We start from the raw sequence: 25,985 nt of genomic DNA on the forward strand, positions 1-25,985 counted from the left end.
CCCAATTAAAAAATGGGCAGAGGAACTAAATAGACACCTCTCCAAACAGGACATACAAATGGCTAAGAGACATATGAAGAAATGTTCAACATCACTAATCATCAGAGAGATGCAAATTAAAACAACAATGAGGTGTCACCTCACACCTGTCAGAATGGCCACCATCAACAAATCATCAAACAACAAGTGTTGGCGAGGCTGTGGAGAAAAGGGGACTCTAGTACACTGCTGGTGGGAATGCAGACTGGTGCAGCCACTATGGAAAACACTATGGTGTTGCCTCAAAAAATTAAAAATTGAACTGCCATTTGACCCAGTGATCCCACTTCTTGGAATATACACTAAGAAGCCTGAAAGGCCAATCAGAAAGAATATATGTATCCCGTGTTCATAGCAGCACTATTTACAATAGCTAAGATCTGGAAACAGCCCAAGTGTCCATCAGTAGACAAATGAATAAAAAGGCTGTAGTACATATACACAATGGAGTAATATGTAGCTGTAAGAAAAAAAGATCTCTTATCCTTTGAGGCGACGTGGAGGGACCTGGAGAGTATTATCCTAAGTGAAACAAGCCAAGCAGAGAAAGACAAATATTAGATGATCTCACTTATTTGAGGAATATAATGAACATAACAGTCTGAGGAATGGGGTAGTCCCAGAGACGTGGAAGTGGGGTACAGACTGACAATACTCAGAAGAGGGTGTTGGGGGGGGGATAAACCACAGAATTTATATGCATGTATGCATGAACAATGGACATGGACAACAAAGCTGGGGACAGGGCAGGGAGGGAGGAGGAGGGGGGTATCAGTGGGGGGAAAAAGGGAAACACGTGTAACAAAAATTAATTAATTAATTAATTAAAATAAAACATGCAGAAAACCCTGGCTGGTTTTGCCCAGGGGTAGAGCATTGGTCCGTGGAAAAAAAGAAAAGGAAGAAAATATTCTAATTCTTAAATTGGGTGTGGGCTACAGTGTGTTTTATTACTGTATTGCATTTTATACATAAACACATACATCCAGTATATACTTTTATGTGAATATTTTATACTTTTAAAACTTTGTTTAATCACCCAGTGAGGTCATGAAAGTGAGGTTCAAGGATCAATTATGAATGCCTACGTAGGGCTAACACTGTGCTTCCCCCCCCTCCCAACAACTCAATATTGCTAGGTAGAAGTTCCCCCTGCTTCCCCCAAAAAACTAACATCTAATCATTGGGAATAATAAAGATAAATTTCTGATTTTCTTCACTGGGAAGATCAAGGACAAGGTTTTCAGCAGACTGGTCGATTTACCATGTCACTGGGGTGACACCAAAGCATCTTATAATTTCCCCAACCAAGTGCCTCTAAGTCTGAAAGTCAGGAGATGTATCACCTCCATGGGGATGCCTGGCTTTCTCTCCTTCCTCTATGAATCCTCTAGGACATGCATATCACCTCAGGGGGTATCAATCACCCCGATGGGGCAAACACTGGTTCCTGGAGAGGGACCTGAGAAAAATTCTTAGATTTTACAATGGTCTGTCGCCCACTAAGAGGCCGTCGTGCATAAACAGATACACAGTATATCTGTGGTATTGAAATAACATGGGGTTGGGAAAGACAGCGAAGGAAAAATGTCCTTAGGAGAGCAACAATGAAAAACAGATTGAGAAACAATCTGTGCCTTTGAGAATGTCTCAAGGAGTTTCATGATGCTGGGATGCAATTCAACTGAGCCTGGAGAGTCAACCTCATACCTACTAGATGTTCAAGTAACTCTTTTCTTTCCTACTTCAGGCTTAAATCCATTGTTGTGATATACAGTCTACTCTTACTTCAAATGAGTCAGTCCACTTACTATTTAAGGATGAAATAAAGTAAGGGTTAGAAAGCTCCGACTTCTCTATCAATACAATTATATCGTTCCCTATGCTACAGAACTACTACCTCTTCTTACTCTGATATCAAATATATAATGAAAAACTTAACCACTTTGGTTTTGTGTTTTTTTGTTGTTGTTTAAATTTTCACAAATCTCAGCTTACTTTGGCCACAGGCCTCCCCTGCCCTATTCTTACAGTTCTGTGTTGCTCATTTGTATCCAACTTTGGCAATGTGCCTGACTTTCCATTACCTAGCCTTGACCATCTAAAACAAAAAATTTCAAGGTTCTTGAAGGTAAATCCAAGTTGGTCTCTTCAGCTTCCTCCCACCTTTTATTATTTATAACTACTTGTAACTATTTATGATTATAGACTCTCAATTTAGTTCTATATGGTTCCATTCTATTTTGAATGTCTTGACATTGGAACTATATTCGTTTTCAAGATTTTTTAAAGTCAAAGGCAGCAGTTCCTAATCAAATGTGAGGTCTGCCCTTCACATGTTGTCAGTGTTTATAAAGTGCTAAGGTTTAGGGCAAAAAATTTTTTTAGCAAACTGGAGAAGAATAAGAGTTACACCTATTATCACAGAGCAGTTTGTACACCAATGCACTTTCTTAAGTAGGAGAGTATTAGAATAAAATATAGGCATAGAATTACCTATAGCTGGGACCCTGGGAACTGTATATAATCCTGACTATGCTCATGGGAGTGTCTTCTACTTGGCACAATCCTCCTGTGTGTTGAGAACCACTGGCCTAAGGCACATCCCACCATTCTCAGCAATCCCCGCATCCATATCCATTCAACGGTGGTTCTCAAATAGCAGCAAACTACCAGTATTCTATCTATGCCTGCCAGACGGCATTTGGAAACATCTGGGGGAACTCTGAGTTGTTGCAAAGCTTTAAGGGATAGGGATAACTCAGTACACTGCTGACATTTAGGGATGCTATGCAATGTCCAAGACAGTACCATCTGCTTAATATGTCAACAGCATGCTGTTGAGAAATAGTGTTGGCATCAACATCTGTTTCTTTTCAAGGTTTATGTTGCTTACACACCACCAATGAGTTATTTCTAATTCACAATTAAGCCCAGAGGAAGAGTTTCTCTCTGTTTCCCTTACCTTCCGAAAGATGCAGTTGTCGGGGAGGCAAGGCAGTAGGGAATAAGTTCTACCTTTAATCTGAGCTTCTAGATGTTGGGATATCTAAAACTCTCATCAACACTACATTTCAAGTCCACATAATATTCTTAATATGTATAAGCAGCTTCTGAATCCTGTGGCTGGCCTTGTAGTCAATGCTACATAGCTTCACAAAGACCTCTTCTTTTCCCTTCTTTTACCTCCCCTCAATAATAGTGATAATGGTTATAATTTATTGCATTCCTGTCATGTGCCAGATAAGAATACAAATGATTTTTTGTACAGTATCTCATCTGGATGTCACAACAACCCTAGAAGGTAGCAGGGTGTGGTGTGTAAGGATACAGACTTGAGCTGAACTGCTCAAATTCCAATTCTGCTGTGTATTAGCTACGTAACCTTAACCAGTTGTTTAAACCCTCTGTGCTCAGCTTCTCCAGCTGCATAATGGAGATGCCAAATGTACTTAGTATAAAGTTGTTATGAGGACTAAATTAAGCATTAGGAATGTCTGGTGATAGTAAGTACCAGATAAGCATTTGTTAAATACTCATTACCCTTTGCCCACAGGTGACAAGTGCATAATTCAAGATTTAGACCTAAACTGTTGGAGTCCAAAGCTTGCGTTCCAGTCACGTGCCCTGTTACCCCTCCAAATCTTTTTAACAGGCTCTGCCTCAGGTCCAAGATTTTTTCTGTAAGAGTCCACGTCACTAGGTTCCATCATATTTAGTGGACTTGCTTTTCTGGCCACTATGTCTTAGATTTTGGTGATACCAAATCACATTGAATTCTTTTTTATTAAAACTTTAAATTCATTCTGTTGTTTACATTATGTTATCAAATGACCCACTTCTCCAAAAATAAATCCCATTTTCACTTATATAGTGTATTTTGTCAAAGAAAATATTTGTCAGGAAACTGCATTAAACTACTGAGAGAAAGCATTATGTACTGCTTGCTGTGTGGTGTCTGTGGTGTATTTTACATTAATGCTTGCAACTAGCTGTATTTTTAGTATGGCCTCAAGAAGGCATGAGTCATACTTAAAAGCATTCCAGAAATAGAAACAAGATGTAAGACTGTACATTACAAACATCTGCAAAACAAACTGCCAAACTGCCATGCATAGGCTGATATAAACACAGCCCAGTGCATGAGAGAAATCCCCAACCTCAATGTTTTCAGGCAAAAACGCTACCTTCCAGGAGCCCACATGATAATAAAATTATGTCATAATAATACTGGAGAGCTTGATCCTACATTCTATAATTTCCTTTTCTATGTAAGAATAAAACATCTGGTTCAGGTTGGGCTAAATTCCTTATTCAATTCCTAGTCAATACTTGTTTAAAAATAAATATGTACTGTTTTTTGCCCAGGCATATTCAAGGGCTTTAAAATAATTTTACCACTCTGGCCAGTTTGACTCAGTGGTTAGAGCTTTGGCCCACGGTCCAGAGAGTCCCGGGTTCAAACTGCTAAGAGCGCGTACCTCGGTTGCAGTTTGTCCTTGGCCCGGGTTGGGGTCGTGTGGGTGGTGGCCAGTCAGGGTGTCTCTCTCACATCGATGTTTCTCTCTCTCTTCCTCCCTCTCTCCCTCGGCTCTATCTGAAGATGAATGCAAAAATGTCCTTGGGTGAGGATTAAAAAAAAAAAGTAAAATAATTTTACCAAAAGTACGTAAATTATAATTTTCTCCCTCCATGAACTCAAATTTGTCATATATGTAAAAATTAAAATTTCAGAAAATTATGCATAGATCAAATTCCGCTATAACTAATCCTTCAAAATCAGTGAGGTTTTCTTACTTTCCCAAGAAGCAACATAATATAATGGAAATAAAGTCTTTGAAGTCAAACAGACTAAGTTGTGATTTTTCATCCTCTCCTTTATCAATGTCCTTGGACAAGTATTCTGAATTGTCTGGGCCTAACGTTCCTTCATTTCCAAAGACAGGGAATACTTACTGAGCACAGTTATTGTGAGGATTACAGGGAAAGCACCTCGCCCAGCCCCTCAGCCAGCAGGAACCAGATATGGAAGCGTATTAAAGAGATTGATCATACCAAGAGCTGGCGAGAATATGGAGGAACTGGAAGTCTTTTTCATTGCTGGCAGAAAAAGAAAATGATACAACTGCTTTGGAAAATAGAATGGCCGTTTCTTAACACTTATCATGTGATATAGACATTTCACGACTAGGTATTTACACGTACAAAAAGAAAGCATATGTGCAAACAAAGAATCAAACATAAATGTTCAGAGAAGCTTTAATTCAAGAGCCTCAAAATGGTAACAATAATGTGTATCAACAGGTGAATGGATAAACAAATTGCAATCTTTCCATACAATGGAATATTACTCAGCAAAAAAAACTAATAAACTATTAAGACATGCAAAATGGAAGAATCTCAAAAAAATTATACTAAGTGACAGAAAGAGACAAAAATGGTACATATTGTATGATGTATACAAAATTCTAAAAAATCCAAATGAATCTCTAAAGCAGATCATCGATTCCCATACAACAGAGGAACTAGGTGTTTCATGGTTATATACAGATGCCAAAATTTATGAAATTTTATATTTTAAATATATGAAATTTACTGTATGCAATTTATACTTAGTTACACTATTTATTTTTTTAAACATATTTTTATTGATTTTTCTTTAGAGAGAGAGGAAGGGAGAGAGAGAGAGAAAAATCGAAGAGAGAAACATAAACCAGCTATCTCCTGCACGCCCCCTACTGAGGACTGAGCCTGCGACCTGATCATGTGCCCTGACAGGGAATCGAACCGGGGCCTCTCAATCCGTGGGACAACTCTCAATCCATTGAGCCACACTAGTAGGGCCTTAGTCACACTGTTTAAAAAAAGATTAGGCTAACATTAAAATGTTAACTGTGTTTGTTATTTGGCTTATGGATGATTGAGGTTTATCCTTTGTGTTTTTTCATTGATTGATTGATTGATTGATCTTTTTAAAAGAGAGGAAGGAAGAGAGAGATAGAAACATCAATGTGAGAGAGAAATATCCACCAGCTGCCTCCTGCACGCCCCCTGCTGGGGATTGAGCCCACAACCCAGGCATGTGCCCTGACTAGGAATTGAACCAGGGTCTCCCAGACCATGGGACAACGTTCAATCCACTCAGCCATACCAGCTGGGCTATCCTTTGTGTATTTTGATGTTTTACAAGTTTTCAGTATCAGCTGTGTTTTATTTTTATAATAGAAACAAAAAGTTATATATTTTTGAGAAACTATACTGCAAAGTCATAATAGCCATACTGGAAGGAGGAAAGAACTGTGATAGAGAAAGCAGCAATATAATGGGTGACATCTATTAGAATATTTTGACTGATCATTAGATCACAATTAAATACCCAAAGTTCAATTTGCAATTCAGCCTCCTAAAGTGCTTATCTATAAGGTGTTGCTAAATTATGAGAATTTGCTGAAGATACATTTGTTGGTCTTAGTACTCATGAGAAGACGATGACAACTGCAAATATAAAATGAAACCAAGAAATGACCTTTGGTTATGAACGTATCTCAGAAGAACCAGGAATTTTCAGGTCCTGCCAAATGAATCCAAATTCTTTAAACATAAAATATGAACTTTCTACTTTTATGAGTCAGATTGCAGAAAAGGCAATTAAAACTAACAATGAATGTATTCTTTAATAAAAGTTTTGCTTTAAACATAAGGTTTTTATTAGATTTGGCTAATACATACATACCATAACAAAGAAAAAATCTAAAATGTAAAAAAAAATGCAAATAATCTCACTTAATCCCTCCCATTCTTTATATATAATTATTTATATAAATATATATGCAGATTTGTGTGTGTGTGCATGTGTGTGTGTATATGTGTGTGTATGTGTGTGCATGTGTGTGTATATATGTGTGTGTATGTGTGTGCATGTGTGTGTGTATATATATTTTTAGATACATGTAAAAAGCAACACACAGAAAATCTCTGTGCAGGAAGCACCAGACTTCCCCTGTCTTCTCTCAGGGTCACTCCTACACCTGATATATGATCCAAGCAAAGGCCCCAGGGTTCATGTCTATATTAAGTATTGGTAAAATTTAATTTCTATATTTTTTAAGATAAAATAAATAAAAAGTCATTCTAGTATTTTTTTCTCTGCTCCCCTAGTGAGTCATATGTATACCCCCAAGGGTATGTACCTGTTATATATCAAATCCAGACTACTGGAAATTCCCTCAAATTAGCAAAGGCATTAGCTGAGCTGCCAAAAAGATAAATACGCATTATGATTATGTATGTTGTGTTTTGTCACTAAATATGTTACCAAAAAAAAGAAACCTCAACAGATTTTACTACTTGAAAACTTAAAATTTTACAATGTGTTTTGCATATAATAATGTAATGCTATATGACAAACTGAGAGTTTTACAAGAAATATGATAGGAAATGTCAATATCTTATTTTTTTACAATCAACAAAATATAGAAAGACTTCTTACAAATAAACTTCTAAAACTGCGGAGAAATTTTAAAAATCACTAGGCATGAAAAATTGACATAATTACAAATAAGAAACTCATAAATAAAGAAATGCAAAATTAATCAGAAGATTATCATCACCCCTATATCAAACTATCTGTGGTAAATGGTCTCTGAAGATAACCTCCCATAATTCCTCCACTGCTGTACATGCTGCCACACCTCTCATCAAGAGGTGGCATTTATTTCTTCTTTACAGAATGGGCTGACCTTGTAATTGCTCTGAATAGCAGAATGGTGTAGAAGTAATGCTGTGCACCTAATAAGTCAGCAGAGATGCACATTGCTGATGTGCATATAAATTGACAAATCTTGCCCTGGCCGGTTTGGCTCAGTGGTTAGAGCGTCGGCCTGCGGTCCAGAGAGACCCGGGTTCGGTTCCCGCTAAGGGCACATACCTCGGTTGCAGTTTGTCCCCGGCCCTGGTCGGTCGTGCGGGTGGCAGCCACTCGATGTGTTCCTTTCACGTCGATGTTTCTTTCTCTCTCTCTCTCTCTCTCTCTGTTCCTCTCTCTCTCCCTCCCACTCTACCTGGGCAAAAAATGGAAAAATGTCCTCGGGTGAGGATAAACTGACAAATCTTGATCATATGGTAGTTCTGTGTTTACTTTTTTGAGGTACTTTTATACTGTTTTCCATTACAGCTGCACCACTTTACAATTCCACCAACAATACACAAGCGTTCCAAGTTCTCTACATCCTTGCCAATACTTGTTCTTTTGCTTTCCTTCCTTCTTTCTTTTCTTTCGTTTCTTTCTTCTTTCTTTCTTTCTTTCTTTTCTCTTTCTTTCTCTCTCTCTTCTTTCTTTCTTCTTTTCTTTTTTCTTTTCTTTCTTATTTTTTCTTTTCTTCTTTCTTTCTTTTTTCTTCTCGCTCTCTCTCTTTCTTTCTTTCTTCCTTTCTCTTTCTTCTTCTTTCTTTCTTTCTTTCTTTCTTTCTTTCTTTCTTTCTTTCTTTCTTTCTTTCTTTCTTTTTCTTTTTCTTTCCCTCCCTCCCTCCCTCCCTTCCTTCCTTTCTTCCTTTTCTTTCTTTTTATTGTTGACACTATTATAGATGTCCCCCATTCCCACCCCCTTTGCCAACCTCCATCCAGCCCTTACCCCACACTGGCCTTTACCACACTGTGTTCATGGGCTATGCATATATGTTCGTTGGCTAATCTCTTCACCTTCTTTTATCCAGTCCCCCCAACCCATCTCCCCTCTGACATCTGTCAGTCTGTTTAACCTCTCCCATTCTTAGTCCCACTCCTAAACCAATGAGAAGGAAGTCAAAGTTTAAGAGCTTGGAGTCCATCCTTCAACACTTTTCTCTGTATATAGAACACCTATAAAGGTGTTTCAAAAAATTTTTTTAAACAAAAATGGTATCATACTTTATGTACAACTCTGCAGTCTGCAATTTTTACTTAACAATATCACATGGACAGCCTCTAGGTCTACAGATATAAATCTAACCTAATATTTTTAAATAGCTGCAGAAGATTCTATGATATGGGTATATAATAATTTTTTCAACCATTCCTCTTGATTCACTCAGATAGCTTCTAGTTTTTATCATTGCCAAAACACCAAAATGCTACAAAACATATTGTGTACAAATATCTTCTTTTATGTGCCAATTTTCCATAATGGATATAACCTAAAAAGAAAGTGCTACATCAGAAGGTATGTATATTTTTTATTTTAATAGCTACTACCATATTATTTTCCAAAAAGGTCCTATGCACTCACACTTATATCAGCAATGTATGACAATGCCATTTCTCTGCAACCTTGCAGGTACTAGACATTACAATACTTTTAAATTTTGACCCAGGTAATGCATGAAAAGTACTATCTTGTACAATTTGTATCTCTCTAACTATTAACCAGGTTAGAACATATGTTCATAAATGTATTGTCCATTTATATTTCATTCCCTGTGGCATGCCTATTTAAATCCTTTGCATATGTTTTAGTGTATCACATAATGTTTCTCATCAATTTGTAAGATATATTTGTATACTATGGGTATTAATCCTTATCATATGTGTTATATACACATTAAAATGTGATTTTTAAGTTAGGGGTTTACTGCTTGAATTCATTTTCTCTTTAAACAATGTCATTAATGGTGGCTAAATTACCAGGTGGGTCCAAAGAAGCCTACAAAACATATTATACAGCTCAAAATTTATCTACAAGGAAAGCTGCAGAAAGCAACAACAATCATTCAACAAACAATAAAATGCATCGAAGAAATTTAAGCTGTCCTGAATATGGTACCAGGGAAAAGGAGGACTGAAGAAAAATTAGGCACTGAATGAAGACTGCTGTAGAGACTCAAGAGGAGACCAGCTCATCTTAAGGGTTTCAGGGTGATGGATTCTTTTGATGGAACTCTTCCTTTTGAGGGCTCTACTTTTAAAAATACATCTAAATACATCCTTTTCTCAAGTCATCATGGGATAGAGGCAATTAGTGCAACTATTAAAAATAAGGTAAATGTGAAGGATTGGAGGCCTTGTTTCCCAGACTGGTTTTCAAGCTCTGACTCTAGTAAGAGGATCTTGGTGACACCTTCCTGGAGGCCCACCTGTGTGACCTTTGTCACTACTTCATCACAGCTGACAAGTGGCTGCACTGACTGCTCCGCATTATCAACATTTACACCAAAATGACAGTTTCTTCCACAGCATTCTGTCATTTATGATGTTGATGAGTTTCTTAAACCTCTTAAAATTATTTACAAACTAAAGACAAAGCGCCCCCCTCCCCAAAGAAAAACTCTCATCCCGTTGACTTTATGCCAAAACTCGCCATTTTAAGAGCGCAGCATAGTAATTCTTACAGAAAATATCTGTGTGCCCTAGTTGCTTGGATAAGAGGTCAGTGTGTCCAGTAAACCTTAAATGACCTCATATATAACTGGTCCACAGACTGCAACAAGAAGATTATATAAGGAAGTGGAAATGTAACTCTGAGGTTAGTTTTAAAGTCATCTATTGAAAACTGCTGCCCAGGAGCACAACCCCGTCCGGCAAACCCTGGAAGAAATACCAATTTTGATACTGTGTAGTTTAACTTCAAGCACAAAAACATGAAGGAACCTCTTTTCAAAAGCTGCTGCTTTCATCTTAGTGATAAGATTCGGTTTTCATACAAAAAGGCAAAAAGAGCTTTAGTTATTCACTTCAATACTTGCAGGTGAGAGACTAGGGACTAAGATGATAAGTGGAAGTTATAATGGTCAAGGCAGGAGGTGAAAAAACCTAGATAATAAAAACCTAAAGAGCAATCCAACCCCCGTGTCCATTGCGAGCCAGGCACTGGGCTGTAAGGTGCTGGAGAGAGAAAAGACGGCCTGCTGTGCCCGGCACTGACAGATCAGAGGAGAAGCTGACAAGTGACCATAAAGTACAGCATTCATTATCTCAATCAGACAGTCACCAATTGAAGAAATTTCACTTTGATGAGGTAATATGCATTCCCGGGGTTTTTAATAGAATTTTAGACTTCCACTTAAGGATATTTCCAGTCTACAAAACTGGTCAGTTAGAAAGATTTTTACCCTTCTATTAGATATTAAATATAAATATTAAAGTTTATATTTCAATGTTGTGATTGTCATTTCTTCATTACTAAAAGACAATAGTGAGTTTCAGTGCCCTGAATACTAACTTTGATAAAGACAAATAAAATAGCACTGCTATGCCTCAACTATTTCAATATTTTTCAATAATCTTTCATACTTAAATTCTAAAAGAGTTTTTTAATATATCATTCTTCTTCCCATCCCAGGTATTTTAAAGAATAGTAGGCAGAGACATTGAGACAGACTGTAAAAGGAAAATCAATCTGAAGTCAGGAAAACTAGGTTTTGCTACTAAGTAATGAGCCTTCTGACCTCTTTCTCATGATCCCACTTTCCTGCTATGAAGGGACTTTCAGAGAGAAGAATAACTGTTAATATTCCTTTCCTCAACAAAAATCTATCATTTTATGTTTCATTTGAAAATATTAAATATCCAAAAGGCAAAAAGCTAAACTGAAGCATAAATACAGGAAGGAAAGTAGTGCATTATCACAGTTTAACAGAACACCATTTCCAAGATATTTTTAAATAGCTCCAAGAGAGGGGAAAAAATCCATCAAAGTTTTCTAATAACCAAAACCCATAATCTCTAATCAATCATGTAATAACAATCCAAAGAACTGTAATTTTCTCATTTGGGAAATAGTCCCCAAAAGAAGGAAAAAATCGTTCAAAGAATACAATGTACAGTAAACAGATGTAAAATGCACACTACAGTATGCAATACAATGTACCTGTCCAACCCATATGTAGCAACCACACAATGCTTATGTGGATGCATAAGATTTGGTTGATTTAGCTCAGCCACTTACCCTATTTCAAGTTAACCAAACTCCCAACAGTTTTTCTCTTACAATTGGGCAGTTACTCATAAAAAAGACTAGTAGAAACTATGTAAAAATTTACTACTGAGTGAAACATACAATAGGCACCATCTTCCTGATAAACAAAAAATAATAGATAAGGATACTTATCTTGTGAATATGGTAGGAATAATGATGAATGGATAGCAAGCATAGAAAATATAAATTGGAGTTTATGGACCATCCAACAAATTGCTTTCAATATAAACTTTCTTCAAATAAATTTCAAAGGATAAGTTACTAATGATTAAACACAAAAGGAATGAAAAACTTTATTATATAAGAGATGCATGAAAACAGTAATAAAAATGGAAACTATCTAAACCAGAAAATGATGATTTTTTTTTCTATGTTTCTCTGGGGGTTTGGGTGACAATGTATGGGAGTTTTCCTATATTTAGAAACAGGTATCTTTTCTTTGGGACTTGATCTGAGCCAGCCACTGTATTGTTCCTCAGTCATTTGCAAAATATAAATGCATGCATTCAAAGATTATGTTTATAAGTTTAAAATGTGATATTGCTAAGATCTCCTGAATCCTTAAAGCTAGTATAGGTTAATATCTTGTTAATTCTCTCACTTAATAAGATCCCCAAGTGATTGAGCATTTGAGACTATGACAAGATATTTCAGCAGACTCCAGATAGCAGACTATGGCATCTTTGTTGTTAAAAGAAGGGATGACCGGGCTGGGTGGCTTGCTTGGTTGGAACATTGTCCCAAGCAAGGTTGTGGGTTCGATCCCTGGTCAGGGCATGTACAGCAGGCAACCAATCGATGTTTCTCTCTCTCTCTCTCTCCCTTCCTTCCTCTCTAAAAACCAATAAAAACATAGCCTCGGGTAAGGATAAAAAAGGAAGGGATGGGATAGCTATCAGGCTATGAGAACTATCAGGCAACGACTGTGGTTCATGTTTAGGTGAAACTGAAAAGGCCAACTTTCTTTCCACACTATAAATACATTTTTAATCTTTGACAAGAAATTAAATCTTATTCGAAGAGTCTATGCCATTTGTGATCCAGCACACAACCCGAGGGAAAATTCAAAATCAAATCTGGATAAACTTTATTCCAGGTTCATCTTTTAAGAGTGAGACTGAATGAAGAAATATTTTTAACATATCTCTGAGGCAGAATCAGAGCAACCCTTAGTAAACCCATGCTCAACAGTGTCACAGGCATGGAATGATGGAACATGAAAAGAACAAGAATCAGGAGACTGAAGAAATGGCTGTGTCTGGAGCTTACATTGGTTGAGCACTGTGTGCCAGGCACTATCCTACACGCTTCACATGTGCTATTTGATTTGATCCTTACAATACACCTGTGAGGTTGAAATGATCATCCCCATTCACATAGTCAAGGAGACTCAGAGCAGTTAAATGACTATGGAAATTAACAGATCTAAAAAAGAAAAAGAAAATGAAATCCACACATCTCGAAAGTAGTACAGACAAAATTTTAAGTATAATTTCCCCCCAAGCAAGTTCTTACCCTATAGAACTCAGACTACATAAAAGTTTTCCAGTTGTCTATTAACACTGGATATTATTCCTGTCTTCTGAAGCTTATTATAAAAAGTTAGCCACATTTATAATAAGAAAAGAGCCAAAAATCAGAAAAATGAGTGATTTTTTTTTTCAATCATTATGTACCTACGACATGTAAGGTGTTATAGATATATTTTGTTAACTTTTCTCTAGTTAAGTATAATACCTTAAAGAATTATGTCATTAGTCTAACCCCAGAAAAGAAAGCCTATCTATCAAAATAATATAATTGGGCATAATAAATAACAAACATTGAAAATAACTCCCACTTCTAGTTAGCTTACAGAGAATTACAAGAAAATTTCACTTCCAACCTAACCACCAGAACGAGCCAGTTAATCTAAAAAACAGTTTCTTAAAAACCCACCATACAGCTAAGGATATAAAGAAACCTAAATGAACTAAATTAATAAGCCCTTTCAAGGAGGGAAAAGGCGCAGAGCTAGTTTTCATCCCTAGTAGAACGGCAAGAGAAGGAAGGAAGAATCTTCCATAGCTGTGTCAGGATAAACAAGGTAAACTTTTTTATTTTTTTATTTACTGTTTTATTGACATTAGAGAGAGAGGAAGGGAAAGGAAGACAAACATCGATGTGAGAGAGAAACAACGGGCATGTGCCCTGATTGGGAATGGAACTGGCCCACAATGATGGTGAAGACCAGCAAACTACTGAGGGGGACAGAACAGGGTTAGAGCTCCCCAAAGCCTCACCCCCAGGGAACTATCTATAGTGACCTCTCCGGAAGCTCCCTGAAAAGCTCCATTCTCAGAATTTGTCTTTATTTGACCCACTCAGAACTCCCTGTATGCAAACAGCACCACCCTAGGGCCTGTGTCAAAGAAAAATCAGCAACACTTGCTTAACTGCACAGCTGCTTAAGGGAGCAAAACCAGTTGGAGCTAAGGTGAGAATGACAAAAAAACTTAAAAGGAAACACTGGGAATGAGCTGTCCAAAGGAGGCTTTGCAAAGCTCCAGTGAATGCCTAGGCGTCTCGAAAGCCATGCACATGTCCAGGAAAGTCTGAGAAGGGCCTAATCTCACACAGCTGGCTGACATTAGAGCTTTGCACCAGCAGAAAATAAAGGCTAAGACACCCTCATAAGCCATCTGTGGAACACTGAAATCATGCCCAACGTGCTCACAGAGATCCTAGGCAAAGGCTGAGACAATTTATGTGTTTGATGCATTTAAGATTTCTGTCCAATCATTACCTGAGCACTAAGCTAACCAAGCAGAAACTTCAGTGGCAGCACATGACTAAGAATACAGACTTCAGCCCTGGTTGGTTTGACTTAGCAGTTAGAGCATCAGCCTGTGGACCAAAGAGCCTTGGGTTCGATTCCAGTCAAGGGCACGTACCTTGGTTGTGGTTTGTCCCTAGCCCTGGTAGGGTCGTGAGGGAGGCAACCAATCGATGTGTCTCTCTCACATCGATGTGTCTCTCTCACTGATGTTTCTCTCTCTCCCCCTCCCTCCCACTCTATCTGAAGATAAATGGAAAAATATCCTCAGGTGAGGACTGAAAAAAAAAGAATACAGACTTCAGAAAAATACCCTGTGGAAGTCAGGGAACAAACAAACAGCAGCAACAATGACCAAAAACAAACCTTGGGGAAGGGAGGAATCTGATTTCCAGACTGGCCACATTATATTATTTAACATGTCCACTTTCTAACAAAAAAATGCATAAGAAATGCAAAAAAATAGGAAATTATGGCCCCTATACAGAGAAAAACAGCAGTCAATATAACTATCTCTGAGGAAGCCAGACATTGGACTTAATAGACAATACTTTTTTTTTTTTTTTGGTACGTGCCCCTTGCAGGAACTGAACCCGGGACTCTTTGGTCTGCAGGCTGACGCTCCAACTGCTGAGCCAAACCGGCCAGGGCTTTTTTTTTTGAATAGACAATACTTTTAATCAGCTATTACAAATATATTCAAAGAACTAAAAAGAAAGCATGTCAATATCTTGCAGAAAATATCAAAAAGAAATAAATTATAAAAAAGATCCAAATAGAAGTTCTGAAGTTGAAAAGTAAAATTAAAAAATTCACTAGAGGAGCTCAACAACAGATGTGAGCAGGCAAACTTGAATATAGGTCAAAAAATTATCCAGTCTAAGAAACAGAAAAAGAGAGAGAGAGAATAAAGAAAGAGCCTCAGAAATCCGTGGCACAGCATGTAATATACTAAAATATACATAGTAAGAGTCCCAGAAAGAAAGAAGTCACACACACACACACACACACACACACACACACACACATTTCTATCAACAGTGATGGTTATTTTAAAAATTGCTCTCCAATGCATGATAACTTAAGTATCCTTACCTTGTTAGGATTACCTTAGTAATAAATCAAATATATTAGTCTTGTTTTGGGTTAAATTTTTTTTTTAATTAAATAAAAACCAATAAAGAATAACTGCCAATTAAGGCAAGCTCAGGGAGGACAGAAACCTCCCGTGGAGCAGAAAGGCAAAAGCTCGCTTGATCCTGATTTTCAGTACAAATACAGACTGTGAAAGTGGGGCTTCTCGATCCTTCTGACCTTTTGGGTTTTAAGCAGGAGATGTCATAAAAGTTACCACAGGGATAACTGGCTTTTTTTTTCTTTTCATTATCAAAAAAAAAGAAGAATAATTGCAAAAAAAAACTCCCCCCACGTTGATGGGAAAACATTAATCTGCACATCCAAGAAGCTCAACAATCTCCAAATAGGTAAAACTCAAAGAGATTTGTTATCATACATACCATAGCTAAACTATCAAAAGCCAAAGCCAAAGAGAGTATCTTGATAGCCGAACGCAACGTGAGTCATCACATAGAGGAGGATCCTTAATAAAATCAATAATGACTCATCAGAAACTATGGCAGCTATGGGCAGTAAGATGACATATTCATAGTGCTGAAAGGAAGAAAATAAACCTGTCAACCAAAAATTCCATATCCAGTAAAATTCTCTTTCAAACAATAAAGGCAAAATTAAGAAATTTCCAGACAAACACACACTACGAGAACTCATCACAGCAGATCTTCCCTACAAGAAACACTAAAGGGAGCCCTTCCTTCATGCTGAGATGAGAGCACACAAGGCACAACTCGAATCCACACAAGGAGAGAATACCAGTAAGGGCAACTATATGTGTAAACACAAAGAGCATAAACATACTTTTGTTTGTAACTCTTTTCTTATAACTGATTTAAAAGACAAATTTCATAAAACAATAATTATAAAATTGTGTCAGTAAATTTTTAATGAATAAAGTATAATTAGTATAAAATAACAGCACAAAAGAAGTATCAAGGGAACAGAGCAAAGTTTTGTTTACGATTAGTATCCATCTGAATAAGTTTGTTTTAAGTTAAATTGTTCACTGTAATCCCTGAATGGACCACTAAGAAGATAACTCAAAATATATATATATTAAAAGAAAAGTGGGACAGAGAGGAAAAGACAGATTGCAGAGCCACCTGGGAGGTGAGTGAATGGGAATCTATGTTAGATGAAAGTGAGATATTCTTGCTCAAGGAGCACATCTAGAGGAAGAACCTGAAGAGTGAACAAAAAAGTATTCTGTGTTGTGCCCCATGACTGAAACATTAAATAGGGGAAGGAAAGTGTCAAAAGATGAGGCTGAGAAAGATCATGAAAGGTAAGGGCTTACCTTTGTTCCTAAACTATTAGAGATTAAAGAAATTTGAAACAAGAAGTGACATGATTTTGAGCAAAGGAATGACTGAGTCATTATGGAAATGCAAATCCAAACAACAATACCACTTCACACCTATAATAAAACAGACGAGTGTTACTGAAGATGTGGAGAAACTGGAACCCTCATACATTGTTGGTAGGAATGTCAAATGACACACCTTTTTTTAGAAAACAGTTTGGTAATTCCTCAAAATGTTAAACATGGAGCTAGCAATTCCACTCCTAGGTACATACTCAAAGGGTAAAATGGTACAACTACTTTGTAGAACTGTTTGGCAGTATCTTATAAAGTTAAACAGGAATCCACCTCTAACACATCAATCCAACTCCTATTAATTCAAGAGAAGTGAAAACTTATGACCACATATTTGTACAGGAATGTTCATAGCACCTTATTCATAAGAATCCAAAAATGGAAACTATTCAAATGTCCATCAACTGGAGAACAGATAAACAAAATGTGGTATATTTATACAATAGAATAATAGTCAGCAATAAAAACAAACTGATAGGTACAGCAACATGGGTGAACCTAAAAATCATTACCTTGATGGAAAGAAGACAGTTTTACATACATACACACACACACACACACACACACACACAGAAATGCCATACGATATGATTCTATTTCTATACAGCTGAAGAACAGGCAAAACTAATCTATCCTAGTAGAAAACAGAACAGTGGTGTCCAGAGCTGGGGAGTTGGAAAGGGACACAAAAGAACACTCAGTGATGAAAATAATATTGGTGTTTATGTGGGTTTATAACATTGTAAAAACTAAACAAAATGAATACTCAAAACTGTGCTTTTATTGTTTATAAATTTTATCCTAATTAAAAAAGAAATTATAGTACATGAAAAAATAAAAGTTTTATTGGAATATTCATGGGTGAAGTGATACAATATCTGACATAGGTTTTAAATACTCCAGAACAAAAAAAAACGAGAGTCAGATAAAAAAGACTGGGATACACTGACAAATGCTGAAGATAAATGATGTGTAAATCAGATTTATATTATTCCTTTTAGCTTTGTATATGTTTAAAAATTCACATAATTAAAAGTTACAAGTTCGTCATTCATAAATAAATATTTCTTACTATAGTTCTGTGGCACAAGTTCCGGGCTCTTAGGAGTTTTCAAAGTGTAGGATACATCTCCAATACTGATTGTATCACCTAAAAAGAGAATTAAAAAACACAAGCATTACAAGAGACAAGTGAGAAAATCATACCCATGCCTTTCCCAACAATGACTCTCCTGACTCTTACCAAAATGTACCCACATCAGTCTGTGTCAGGCACACAGAGGCTTGCGGGCTGTGCTCTAAAGCTTCTATCCAAAGTACAAGTTATGGAAAGGAGAAGGGAAACATTGGTGAAATTCACATTTTAAATATTAGGCTAGGCTTGTTTGGCTTAGCATAATACTTTCCAGGTCTCTCCATGTCATCTCAAATGATAAGAGATCTTTCTTTCTTACAGCTGCATAGTATTCCATTGTGTACATGTACCACAGCTTTTTTATCCACCCATCTACTGATGAACACTTGGGTTGTTTCCAGATCTTAGCTATTATAAATAGTGCTGCTATGAATATGGGATACATATATTCTTTCTGATTGGTGTTTCAGGCTTCTTAGGGTATATTCCTAGAAGTGGGATCACTGGGTCAAATGGCAGTTCAATTTTTAACTTTTTGAGGAAACACCATAAATATCACATGATCTCACTTATTTGTGGAATATAATGAACTAAACTGATAAACAAAATTGACCCAGAGACATAGAGGTAGGGTACAGACTGACAAACCCCAGAAGAGGGGGTGTTGGGGGGGAAGGAATAAACCACAGAACTTACATGCATGTATGCATTACCAATGAACATAGACAACAAAGCTGCAGAAGGGACGGGGGTGGGGGGGTGAAGGGTGTCAATGGGGGAAAAAGGAGAAACATCTGTAACAAAAACAAATTAATAAAAATAATTTTAAAAAATAAAATAAATGTTATGCTAGCAAAAAAGGTGAAGTTCAATAAAATATACATATTAAGCAGTTTTATTTTCTCATTAATAGTAACAGCATCAGCAATAATACAGAAGGAAGTATTTTGTTTAGTATCATCCAAAGTATCCACAGGGTGGTACTGTTAACACAAAACTGCAACCTCTTGACATCTCTATAGGTTCTTATCGTTACTACAAACAACTTCAAGTCCTCTAGTAACATAACCCCAAATTCATTATTTCTAGGTACATAAAAAGAACAGAGCCCAGTGGTATATATGCCAATAATTCCTACAAGAAACAAAACAGAGAAAAAGTTCCAAATAACTGCTACATGGTTCTAATTTTTGTTGTTGTTTGTTGTTAATCCTTATCCAAGGATATTCTTCCATTGATTTTTAGATAGAGAGGCAGGGAGCTGGGGGAAGAGAAAGACACATGGAATGGCTGGCTCCTGCAAGACCCCAACGGAGGCCGGGGATCAAACGTGCAACACAGTGTGCACCCTTGACCAAGAATTGAACCCACAACCCTTTGGTCTGGGGGGCCAATGCTCCAACCACTGAGCCAAAATGGCCAAGGCCACTGTTCTAATTTTATTTTAATAACATTAATTTCCGGCTGACAGTCTAAAGTGCAAGACTAAACTGAACAATCTCTGCTTTGCTTTCTCCAGCAGCAAAGTAGGCATATTGATACCATCTGTACCTGGAACTTCATTTGGAAAGGGCTCAAAGACTCGGAAAAAAGAAGCTGTGACATCTTTTAACACTGCGGTTCGAGCTAGTGCAGTATCCTGGAGACTAAGGCCTTAAATCATGGTAATAATAACAACAGCCAATACTTGTTGAATGATTACTATCTTCTAAGTACTTTACACAGTCCCAAAATAACCCCATGAGACAGACTTTACAAACGAAGAAGTTTGTGAATCTGTGGGAATAAAGTTTTTATAGATGAATAAATGTATTACAGGTATGTGGTAAGTTGAGAAAAATTTAGAAACACTACAAAACCCAGGTATACTTTCTGATACAGAAGATGTATGTTTAGAGTTCAGCTGTACACATCAAAATAATTTCCCTCTGAACTAGTCTAATCAACTAATTGAGGATTTACTGAATACTGGCAATTTGGCAAATATTGTTATAGATACATTATCTATGCTATTTCATTTAATCCTGACTAAGTAACCTCGGTTCCTGTGAGGTCCCTCATATAACTGCTGTAACAGAAACGCCATCACAAAATACCTTAGTAAACGTTGTACAGCAGTTATGTGAAGTAACTTACAGAACCATGGGTCACTGAAGAGACCTAGACTCAGAAATAGCCCACAGCATGGTAGGGATGGCAACAGGAAACAGTCAAAGTCACTCCCCAGGATAAACATACTGAGATCCTCCCCCTGGCAAACACTAAATCCACACCATGGAACACCTTGAGCAGAGAACAACTTTTTCCCATTTTATTTTTATATTTTTCAAACCTGTAGAAAAGTTGGAAAAACACTATCTTAAGTTGCAGAAATCATGATTCTTCATCTTTAGTCTAAAGGCTTCTGATGCATCTTCTAACAGTAAGAACACTGCCATAAGTGAACTGTTCCTGCAGCCTCTGTGCAACCGCCTCATGATTCAGTCCTGGGCAAGGGCATTTAATCAGCCAAACCTAGGTTAGTACCCACAGCCCAGCTGCCAGGGGGAAGGTCGCTATAATTTCCAGAATGGAGTCTGGGCCCTGTCTCCTGTCAAACTCACAGTAGGATATTCTACCTCTCCCCCTCCCCCCACCTTTCCTTCTCCTCCTTGCCCCCTCACCTCCTGTTTTCCTCCTACCTCCCTCTGATTTCTCAAGTCATCTTGGCTTCCTCTTCCTTCTCAATTTCTTAGCATTGAGTACAGAGGCCCAGTTCTGGCCTCTTTTCTATTTTATGTACAACCTCTCCTTGATATGTTCACCCTGTCTTATGCTTTTAAGTGCAACTAATATATATCGCTGGTTCCAAATTTATATCTCTAACCCAGACCACAGAACTCCAAACACAGATACCAACAGATACTGCGATGTCTAATAGTCAACTTAAACTTAACATTCAACACTGAACTTATGATCTTTCCACAAAATGTGCTCCACCCACAGTAGTCCACAGTTCTGCTGATGGCAATGTAATTCTTCCAGTTGCTCAAACCAGAAATCTTTCAGCCATTCTTAACTGTTCTCACTCATACCCCATCAGAAAATCCCATTAACTCTGTCTTTAAGATACCTCCAGTATCGTCCACTTTTCACCACATCCTCTACCACCACCACGCTGACCTAAGCCAATTTAGGGTTTACTAGTTAAATGATTTTCTCATTTAAACAGCATTCTCTCATCTCCTAACAGATCTCCTGTTTCAACCCTTGCACCCTACAGTTTATTCTCAACAGAACAGCCACAAGTCATGTCAGTCCTCTGGTCAACCCTAAGGTCCTTGCAGTGGCCTAAAAGACTATTCTGATGAGCCCCCAGACACCCCGTTTCCTCTCAGACCTCATCTCCTTCTGGCGTCCTCCTCACTTACTCTACTCCAGCCATACGGTTCTCATCACTATTCCTTAACATGTCAGACACATACTCATTTCAGGCTTTTGAACTGGATTTTCAAACTGTGTAACAATATAATAAAGGAACCATATATGTAGGTGTGGGCAGAGCTTAGGGAAACCAAGAATGGGACTAGCAGTAACAGAAAGCCACTACCACCCCAAAGCCTAAAGGGACAAAGGGAAAGGCAAGCAGAGAAAGTGTATTTAGAAAGCTTCCTAAGAGGACCTGTGACCCTTTGTGGAGGAACACAGCAAACCTATAGTGGCGGCCTGGCCAAGAGGGCACTGAGGAAGAAACATGAACCAGAAACTGACAAATGTAAAAGCAGAAACTGACAAATCCAAATCACCTCTGCATATTTTAATATATTTCTCTTAGTAATTGATGGAAGGGGGTGGAATAGAAGGGTACAGAAGTAAAGATAATCACTTCTCAACCTTTCGGCTAAGATTAAGAGTAGAACTGAGGATATATAAGATATGAAAACACTAAAAGCCCTGGCCGGTTTGGCTTAGTGGTTAGAGCGTTGGCCTGCGGTCCAGAGAGACCTGGTTCCCGCTAAGGGCATGTGCCTCAGTTGCAGTTTGTCCCCGGTTGGGTCATGAGGGTGGCAGCCAGTCGATGTGTCTCTCTCACATTGATGTTTCTCTCTCTCTCTCTTTCTTGCTCTATCTGAAGATGAACGTAAAAATGTCCTCAGATGAAGATAAAAAAATTTAAAAAATAAAAAATAAAAAAAAACACTAATAGCCACTTTACCTAAATAACCTTTTATAGAACACTACACTCAACAAGAGCAGAACAGATATTCTTTTTAATTGTACATGGACATTCACCAAAACAGATCATACTGGATCATAAAGCAAGTATTAATATTTTTCAAAAGACTGAAATCATACAAAATATATTCTCTAATTAAAATGGAATCAGTAACAAAAAGATCTGGAAATAACTGGAAAGTCTCTCAACACTAAGAAATCAAGCAACAGGCTTCTTTAAAAATCCAAAGAGGAAATCACAATGGAAACTGGACTCATTAAGAAGTAGGCCAGTGATCAACTAGCCAGGCCTGCTACTGGAGGCGAAGAGGAAAATGACATTAATGTGGGCTAGGCATTAGCCCTCCCTGCCTCAGACGCTGATGTCCTTGGCCATCTTCTGTTACTATACTACAATTTCCTGAGTCATCTAATCCATACCAATGGCCCAACTCTGACACTATAACTAAAGTGTTAAATGCCTACTTTGGCTTAGATCTCTCTCCTGAGTTCCATACCTGTCAATAACCTCCTAGAGATTTTTACTCAGATATTCCAGAGACACCTCAACTTTAACATGAGAAAAATAGAACTCTACATTCTCCATTCTGTACTGTCCAGCCATTTCTAACCACCTCTACCTCTTGTATTCCTATGTCAGTGACTGATTCTTTATTTCCTCAGCCTAGAAGGCCTTCCTAATCTCTCTCACACCCCTTTCCCTTCACACAACTACTCATCAAATATCTTCATCTCCCTTCCCTAACTTTTCCTTTCGCACAATCTCCACCTCCCTCAAGAACTGATCACTCCATTTCCATCTTTCTGCTAGTATAGCATCTGGTTCATGTTCTGTAATAATATTTCTCATACCATATTACAATTATTGATTATGTCTCTTCCACAGAAATGGTTTCATTTTAACATCTTCTGAGCAGATTAGACTAAGCAGCCTCTGGAGAAAGTAACTGTAGCCATTTGATACATTTTTGCTAAAGTCTTTTTAGTGAACCTCCCTAATTTAGTGATTCAATGACTTCACTTGCTAGTCAAGTGGTTTCTGATTCTTTGTTACCTACAAACTTGAAAAAGACTGTAATAAAGTTGTCAGTTGATAGACTATTAAAAGTAACATTTTTATAATAAATCAACATACTATTTGTCTTATAACTTATAAAGTGTGCAAAGAATTGAGTGATATTATTATATCAAAATTCTTTACATTTTCCACAATAATTAATATTCAACTGAGGGAAGGTACCACTCATGTCATCAACAGGTACGTCTCTACAAAATTTTAGTTTTTATGAAAATTTGGAACCTTTTGATGTTCTTGTGAACAATGTGTTCTAATAACTGTAATGATAGAACTATTTTAACATTTAAACATTTTTTGTTGCACAAAAGTACAATTAAAATTTCAAGAACAAAAATATATTAAGTTAAAATTATGAGAAGTATAATTGAAATACAAATTCAAGAAGATAAAGAAACAATGTAAAACTTCTGACAAAGAAGAGCTTTCTGGCTATTTTCAAAACAGAGATCCTAGCTAATAAACTACTAGAATATTCTGATTCCATTTACAAGATATACTTTAAAGAGGACTGTAACAGTTCTTGTTTTAAATGTCAATATTTACAATATACTGGAAACATCATCCCCTGCAACTATTTATTTGTATGAGAAAAATTTTTAGATATCAACCTAAAAAATGTTCAAAGGGATACATATTTGAAAAATCCTTTTAGAAGATAAGTGAGAAAAATATTTCTTGTGTTTTTTTTCTTGACTTTGAAGTTTTAAGGAAAGATTCATGAGGAACTTAAGACAAAATATATATTGTCATATACACGGTATTGAAATAAAATCCATGAACTGTGTGGCTGAGATTATTGTACTCTTACTCTCGAATTTACTCATGTGGCAAAACAATTAAACACATAAACAAATTTTTAAAAGGAATTAAAAATCTTACCAAGCAAGCAAACAAAAAACTAAGACCTTGCCCAGGCCAGTTTGGCTCAGCAGTTAAAGCGTCAGCCTGCAGTCCAGAGAGACCCGGGTTCAGTTCCTGCTAAGGGCATGTACTTCGGTTGCAGTTTGTCCCCGGCCCTGGTTGGTCGTGCGGGTGGCAGCCACTGGATGTGTCCCTTTCACGTCAATGTTTCTCTCTCTCTCTCTCTCTCTCTCTCTCTCTCTCTCTCTCTCTCTCTTCCTCCCACTCTATCTGAACAAAAAAATGGAAAAATATCCTCAGGTAAGGATAAAAAAAAAACTAAGACCTTTAACACCAGAGATCTGTGGATCAGTATGAAAATAATCAACTTGCCATTCAAAAGAAAAACTGTTGCCTTTTCTATAGCAACTTTTCCGAAAAAAGTATTTAAAGATCACTGCTCAAGCTACAGAACCCTAGCATTTTGTGGACAGGAACTATATTTTAATCACCTTTGTGACAAAAATAATACCTCAAACCAAGCAGGTATTCAATAAATGTTTGATAAATAAATAAATAAATGAATGACTATAGTTTTAAATTAAATTTTGTTTTCTTAATTACTTTAAGCTCTGGTTCATAATTTTCTGTAAATAGCCCATCTTCAATATGCTCAGAAGTCAAGCATTTGTAAGTATTAATCTAAAGGGGAATAAAGTTACTTATGACAGGTATATAATAAGCAAAAAAAGCTACTGTATGCCTGTTCTCAAATAAACTGTTTTGGTTAAGTGCAATAATTTTAAAAATTATATTTTAGTAATTAAGATATTCAGAATGGAATTATTAGAATAACCAGAATATAAAAGCACAGATTGTTAATAAAAAGGTAAAAATTTTTATAGAATATGTTGCTTAATGTTTAATTACATTTATTACAAATAATGCATAAAAGCAACCACACATAACTCAGATTAACCTAAATCCCTATACTGTTGCCACTACCAATAAATTAAATTATATATTTTATTCAGGCATGAAGCATATGTACTTGAGATTTAAAAACCCTGAAAAGAATCCAAAAGATAAAACCTTCCAAATGAAATTAAATTTAAGGCCACATCTAAAATAATAAGGCTTGATTTTATCACATGCAATAATCCTAATTTAAGGGGATCTACCAAAGGTTTATAGAAAAATAATTTCTATATACAAGATAATTAACAGTATCTTTTATGTAACACTTCTTGACCAAATACTTTTAGACATTATTCACTTGATTTTTAGGTAATTTTAATGGACAGCTCTTTTGTTTTACATACCCAATATTCTTTCCCCTTTCTTTTGACAAGAGAATCCCTCTCTCCAGTGGAGAATCCACCCCGTTTGGTTTAAGTAGAGTTT

The 25,985-nt window shown here is 36.9% G+C and overlaps 1 protein-coding gene across 2 annotated transcripts in view; it reads right to left on the reverse strand.

Annotated features, from left to right (window-relative positions):
• Positions 1 to 25,985, reverse strand: part of VWA8 (von Willebrand factor A domain containing 8) — a 391,316-nt gene that overhangs the window by 359,839 nt on the left and 5,492 nt on the right. For both annotated transcript variants that reach the window (XM_036249886.1, XM_036249887.1), the window contains exon 2: positions 18,386 to 18,463. In XM_036249886.1, coding sequence (XP_036105779.1) covers positions 18,386 to 18,463 — 78 coding nt within the window. The remainder of the gene's footprint in view (positions 1 to 18,385; positions 18,464 to 25,985) is intronic.

The sequence above is a fragment of the Molossus molossus genome, unplaced genomic scaffold, assembly GCF_014108415.1.
Source record: "Molossus molossus isolate mMolMol1 unplaced genomic scaffold, mMolMol1.p scaffold_m16_p_9, whole genome shotgun sequence".
Taxonomy (NCBI): Eukaryota; Metazoa; Chordata; class Mammalia; order Chiroptera; family Molossidae; genus Molossus; species Molossus molossus.